This window comes from Chondrus crispus, genomic scaffold, assembly GCF_000350225.1.
Source record: "Chondrus crispus Stackhouse genomic scaffold, scaffold_9, whole genome shotgun sequence".
NCBI classification, from domain to species: domain Eukaryota; phylum Rhodophyta; class Florideophyceae; order Gigartinales; family Gigartinaceae; genus Chondrus; species Chondrus crispus.
The window spans coordinates 258296-264164 of NW_005178873.1; the positions used below are offsets into that span (position 1 = coordinate 258296).

Here is a 5869-nt window from a genome sequence, read left to right on the forward strand (position 1 = left end):
GGTGGCGCGGAGAGGGGGGAACACTTCTGTCTATCGAACGGCCCAGCGTTATGGCATGGGAATAATGTGTCAACACTTCAGCTCTGTTTAGAGTCTAAACTTTAGACTCAACACGTGTTCGACAGCCCCATGCACACCGCAATCGAAGCCCCGGCACTTGACCATGGGCATTGGGCATGGTCCCCATCGCCCACCCCTTTCTCTCCCACATCCCTCATCCCTCCCCTCCCCCCCCCGCTCACTCTCTCATCGTTGTAGAGTGACACAACCTTCTTGCCCTGCCCCACCCCGCCCCCGCGTGCGAGCTGAAGATGCCCCTGAGCGCTCGCGGTGTCCCTTTCTCCCGGCGCGCGCCACCATGCGCCCCCTGCACCCGATCGGCCTCGTCCTCCTCCTCCTCATCGCCACCCGCGGCACGGGCGACGACGCACCTCGTCCGCGCAACCTCCTCGCGACGATCGTATCCACGGACGCCGATCTGCTACCGGCGCGCGTGATGATGCTGTCCGCGCGGCGGAACGGCGGCCTGCCGCCGTCCGTCGCGCAGACCATCTTCGTGACGGAGGGCGTGTCGCGCCGGTGGGCGCAGACGCTGGTGGAGCACGACGGCCTGTCGTTCGAGGTGCTGCCGTCGCTGCCGCTGGCGGCCTCGACCTCGCCCCTGATCCCGCTGTTCGCGCTCACCGCGTACGACGCCGTGCTGTACCTCTCGCCGTACGTGCTGGTGCACAAGGGCGGGCTGGGCGCCCTGTTCCGCTGCAGGCCGTTCTGCGCCATGTTCCACACGCCGTGCTCGTTCTCGACGGGCGTCATGACGCTCACGCCGGCGAAGGCCGTGCACGACGGTTTGGCGGCGCGCGCGCGCGCGTTGCGCGACGGGACGGATAAGTCGTGCAGAAAGGAGAACGCGCCGGACTGGCTCGAGGAAGAGGCGTGTATTCTGAACGAGCACTTTGGGAAGCGGCTGCTCAACGCGTCTGTGTTTCGCGGGGAGGTGGACGAGGCGGAGGTGGGCGTAAGGAGATTGGCGGCGGGGACGAAGATGGCGCACTACTTTTACTACCGGCGCATGCGGTGGGACATTCCGGACAAGTGCGGCCCGTTGCAGACGGTGGACTACACCACGCCGCCGTTTCTCAGGCCGTGGTATTGGTGGACGTTTGCGGCGATGGAATTGTCGTGGAGTTGGCGGGAGTATCGCATCCAGCTGACGCAGCCGGCGGAGATGCCGGACGCTGAGTGGCAGACGTTTTTGATGCATGTAGCGGGGATTTTTGTGGTCGTGGTGGTTGGAGTAGTGATGCTGAAGGGTGGTTTGCGAGGGGGGAAGAAGGAAGGGGCGAAAGCCCAAAGGGGAAACTGGATGCGCGAGCAAGAGCTGATGCTGTATGTATGGGCCGGGGGGCTGGTGGGATGCTGCGGGTCGTCGGGGGTGGGTATGGTTGCAACGCCCGCGATGATAGCGCCAGAGTACGGCATTGTGCTGTTTGGGTTGTACCGGAGTGTGGCATTGTGGGGTTTCTGGTGCGTGTTCGGGAGCGGGTTTATTGCGCGGCGTGCCGTGGCAGAGGATGGGCGGCGTTTGCGGGGGCACGGGAAACTTGGAGGTTTGGCCAGGACGGGGCTGATATGCCTGGTAGAGAGTGTGTGTATGATTTTGTTGCTCGTGGGCGGGGCTTCGGTGAAGGCGGAGACGGCGTTCGATAAGCTTGTAGGACTTGCCTCGGCGTTTTTGTTGTATTGTGCGGTTGGATTTGTGGTCATCGTGTGGCTGGGGCGTTTGTGGCTTGCGGTGGGGGCGAAAGGGAGACTGGAATTGAATACGTGAAGGCTTGTACTTCTGGCATGCACTTGTTTTTCGATGTATGCTGGTAGGCAGTTGTGTTTCCATTGATAGGAGATGACATGTGCTCTGTGATGAGCTCGTGTCATGCTTATTAAGACGGGTGAGTGTTGGGGCGCTTAGAGGGTCCAAACGCTTTTGAGTCCGAAGTTGACGAGGCCCTTTCTTGGGATACTTTCTATTCTAGAGGCCTGAGCCAAGAAGTAGGCACTCTGTACTGGACACGGTGTGCAGCCGCACTGCCCTAATGGTGTCCCAATGCGACTCGGCCCTGCGTCAAGAGGCAGTAAGAGTATAGAGGGGGCCGGGAGGTTGTGGAGTGTGGCAGGTGCAACGTTTCCATCTCTACCATCTCCAACGTTGGATCTCTTGATCTCTTGCGGTATCTAAACGCGTTCGTACCCGCGGGTTCGTACTTGTACTGCACAAATCCATTCATCCATTATTGTTTATTTCTCTCTACACGTGTACAGTATTGCCCCGGTGGTCGACGTGGACACGTGGCTGCAGTCAACTTTCTTTGGCACCATCACTTGTAACAATAACACGCGACATTTTTGACGTCGCTTTCCTCCCGCTTTCCTCTCTGACGTTAACTTCTCCGTCTGTCATCACATTCCCCCCCTTCCCCCACCCCATCCGCACCACAACTCTTTCGGTACATCCGATTCGCCTTGCACCCCGCCCGGACGGTCGCGGAGACCCCACCTTTCATCTCCCTACTCTCTCACTGTTTTTTTTTCACCATGGCACTCTACACCGCTCGACCGTCGTGGCTAGTAGTGCTGCTATTCTGCCTGAGCGCGGTGGCGTCCGTCTCGCTCTCGGAGCCAGCGGACGACATGCGGCACCGGATGAACGACCTAGTGGACTCGGTGAAGGGCGCGGTGCACGACGCGGAGTCGGCCGGGAAGAAGCGCGAGGTAGTGGATCTGGGGCAGTCGCTGCACCTGCTGGAGACCAAGTTCTCGGCGCTGCGGCAGGCGCTGCAGCAGGAGCTCGGGGCGAAGTCGAGCACGCTAGCGTCGAGCTCGGCCGTGGCAACGGAGCTGGTGGACCGGTCGAACACGCTGATCCGCAACATCGTGACGCAGAGGGAGGACTTGAGGAGGCTGACGGGGGACGTCAAGGAAGTGGACTCGGCGATCCGCGCGTTGCGGGAGGGGTTGAGTAACTTTGAGAAGGACGCGGCTGAGCTGAATAAGGTTATGGGGGACTTGCATGTGAGCCATAATGAGCTCAAGTCGGCGCATGAGGAGGCGCATTCGTCGGTGAAGGAGCTGATGGCGGATAGCCATGAGGTGGTGAGAAAGTCAACGCACGGGCTGTTTTATGCGATCTTGCTGCTGGAAATTGCGTCGCTTGTGGCTTTTGTGTACTTTAAGCGGCCTGGTGGGCAGCTTGCTCACAAGGCGTACGGCAAGTTCGGGTAAGTCTGGGCGCCGGGGGGTTGGAGATTTGGGACGAGGGTGGTGCGGCGGTGGGGATGTGTTTGATTATATATATTGTCTCTCTTTGCAGACAAAAGAGACATGCAGCTAGTTCTCTCCAGGCGCGCGTGTGACGAAAAAAAAAAGAAAAAGAAAAAAAAACAACTGTTTTGTTATCAAACTGACGTAGTTGGTGCCTCAACCTCGAGCTCATCCTCCTTTTCCAGTTGGTCGGCCTCCTTCGCTGCGGCCTGTGCTCTAGCGGCGAGCCTCTCAGCGGTCTTCTTGGCCTCCCTGGCCGTGGACTCTGCGAAGATCTGCTCTGCCTGCTTGAGCCTCTCCATGGAGGACAAGTAGGCGCCCATCTCGGCTGCAAACTTGCTCTTCTCCATCTTCATTGCATCCGCCCAGGCCTCCGCATTGGTAATGGACAGGTCGACGCCGACCTTGGCCATGACCTGGATGAGGCCGATGCCGAACATGCGCGAGTAGTACCAGTCGAACGGCCCCGCGTGGCGGACGTAGGCAACGGCCTCGATGACGGGGCCTACATCGGCAGCGGAGGCGCCCTCGGGGGCAGCGGCGAGGGCGTCAAGCACGTCCTTCTCCGACTTGCCCTCGAGCCAGTCGCCCACGGCGGCGGCGTTGCTGCGGATGGTGTTATAATCGAGGCGCACGGATTCGACGCAGGCCTTGTACAGGGCGTCGCGCTCGTCGAGGTCCGGGTAGTAGCGCAGGAACTGTTCGAAGACCTGGTCGAATCCGTAGGCGAAGACGGAGTCGAAGCGCCACATGGCGCACACGGTGGCGAGGTGGGTGGTGGTGATGAGCTCGTTGATGATGCCGCGGTAGACGATGGGGATCGGGCGCGCGAAGGCGTTGGTGAAGCGGGCTACGGTGGCCGAGACAGGCTCGATCGCCTTGCCGCGCAGGTCGCCGAAGCGCTTGCCGAAGTCAGAGGTCGCGCAGGGGGTGGCGCGCCGCGCAGGGCGCGCGGGGGTGCGGCGGCGAGCGGGCCGTGGGGAGGGGGGGAGGGGGCTCGAGGATGTTAGGTGCACGCGCGGACGCAGCAGCGGGGCGGGGGGGAGGAAGGCGGACATGGCGGCGGGCGAGGGGGGGATGGGGAGATGGAGGGGGACGGGGAAAGGGAGGGGAGGGGAGTGCGGCGGGGTGGATGAGCAGGGGACGAGCAGAGGGTGGCGACGACGGGGTGGCGATGGCGAGGGGGAGGAGAAGGAAGGAGAGTATACGCTCCCGACAGAGAGGCGAATGGGGAAGGTGACGCTGGCGAACGGCAGATTAGAAAACGAACGGCCGGTGTGCGAGATGAATGTAGCGCGGAATGGTCGTGCGGGATTCGTGCGGTAGGGGGTGGGGGTGGGGGTGAGCTCTCGCAGCGGGAGATGCTTCGGTGTACAGTAGCTGTTTCCTGGGGAACCGGCTCACGGCGCGTGCGACCAGCTCGGCGAGCCGGATGTTGCCGGGCCGGGCGATATCTTTATAGTATAAAGTTTATACAGGGCGTCCCACGCTATAGTGCTACCCCATGACAGACCTCGACATATGGCACTATTGCGTGAGTGGCACTATACAGAAAGCGCAAAACACAATCATTTAGATCATTTAGTTTAGATCATTCAGAATGAGTCGTGTGTATCTGCCCCAATTTTTTCAATAAGGGTGAGCGGCGTGCGAGGAGGTGGGGAGGGATTGATTAGGGGATTAGGGGACGAGAGGGACCATTATGGTTGAAAAGTTGTTTGCAATGTGGCTCTCTGCAACGCTTATCAGCTTATCTGTTATAGACAAAACGGATCATCATTACAGTAAAATGTTTCATCATTCCGCTTCCCGCCGTCGCACCTCCCTCCGACTCTGCAATTCTGCTACGTATACTGTACCACTGAAGCCACACGTGTATGGCGTTTTTCATAGCACTAATGCGTGGGACGCACTACTCCAAGTAGCACTATTGCACGACCCCTCCCTGCACCGGCACGCCACGTGTCCACGCCACGTGTCCACGCGGCGCGACAGGGCGCGGCGCGCGCGGGAGCGCGCGGGCAACGGGTGGCGCGCAGCGCCCCGTCGCGAGCGAACGGAAGGTCGCCACGGCAAGATCTTTCCCTCCGCCGCCCGCGCGCGCGCCGCCGCGCCGCAAGCCGTGCGCTGCCCTGCCGTGCGCTGCCCTGCTGGCGGCTGCGTGAGGCCTTGAGCCCGCGGTGCGCGCGCGCGTGCCGGCCCGTGGAGGCTGCGCTTACGGGTGGCGTGGCGTGGCGTGGGGGGGTGCGCATGTAGTAGGATATATACTCGTACAACGCAGCGGGAGCGCGGGGTGGGGATTGCGCAGCCAAGCGAAGATTTGCACCAAGCGAAGATTCCACACAGGCCACGCGCGCCTGCCTCTCCACAACCCCCCGCAACCCCCGCAACCCCCGCAAAACCCTCCCGAACAATGAACGCAGCGCTGCTTCCGTCCGCGGCGCCCATGCGCCTGTCCGGGCTCGCGCTGGGGGCCGGCGCGGCCGTGGCGGGCCTCATCCTGGGCCGGCTGTCGGCCGAGGGCGCGGCCGGCGGCGGCGACGGCAGGCCGTGC

The 5869-nt window shown here is 61.7% G+C and overlaps 4 protein-coding genes; 2 read left to right on the forward strand and 2 right to left on the reverse strand.

The window, feature by feature from the left end:
• Positions 1 to 775: 775 nt before the first annotated feature.
• CHC_T00007919001 (hypothetical protein) lies at positions 776 to 1828 on the forward strand. Its single transcript, XM_005712225.1, has one exon. It carries the CDS (start codon positions 776 to 778, stop codon positions 1826 to 1828), a length of 1053 nt encoding a protein of 350 aa, XP_005712282.1.
• A 607-nt stretch (positions 1829 to 2435) lies between these two features.
• On the reverse strand, positions 2436 to 2558 carry CHC_T00007920001 (hypothetical protein). Its single transcript, XM_005712226.1, has one exon. The coding sequence runs from the start codon at positions 2556 to 2558 to the stop codon at positions 2436 to 2438; it is 123 nt and encodes a 40-aa protein (XP_005712283.1).
• A 31-nt stretch (positions 2559 to 2589) lies between these two features.
• On the forward strand, positions 2590 to 3435 carry CHC_T00007921001 (hypothetical protein). XM_005712227.1 is given in 2 exon segments: positions 2590 to 3276; positions 3277 to 3435. 1 exon segment carries the CDS (start codon positions 2590 to 2592, stop codon positions 3274 to 3276), a length of 687 nt encoding a protein of 228 aa, XP_005712284.1. The 3' UTR covers positions 3277 to 3435.
• Positions 3436 to 3449: 14 nt separating this feature from the next.
• Positions 3450 to 4067, reverse strand: CHC_T00007922001 (hypothetical protein). Its single transcript, XM_005712228.1, has one exon. The coding sequence runs from the start codon at positions 4065 to 4067 to the stop codon at positions 3450 to 3452; it is 618 nt and encodes a 205-aa protein (XP_005712285.1).
• Positions 4068 to 5869: the final 1802 nt, after the last annotated feature.

Coding starts and splice junctions, on each gene's coding strand:
- CHC_T00007919001 (XM_005712225.1), top strand. CDS start 776: ATGTTCCACACGCCGTGCTCGTTCTCGACGGGCGTCATGACGCTCACG.
- CHC_T00007920001 (XM_005712226.1), bottom strand. CDS start 2,558: ATGAAAGGTGGGGTCTCCGCGACCGTCCGGGCGGGGTGCAAGGCGAAT.
- CHC_T00007921001 (XM_005712227.1), top strand. CDS start 2,590: ATGGCACTCTACACCGCTCGACCGTCGTGGCTAGTAGTGCTGCTATTC.
- CHC_T00007922001 (XM_005712228.1), bottom strand. CDS start 4,067: ATGTGGCGCTTCGACTCCGTCTTCGCCTACGGATTCGACCAGGTCTTC.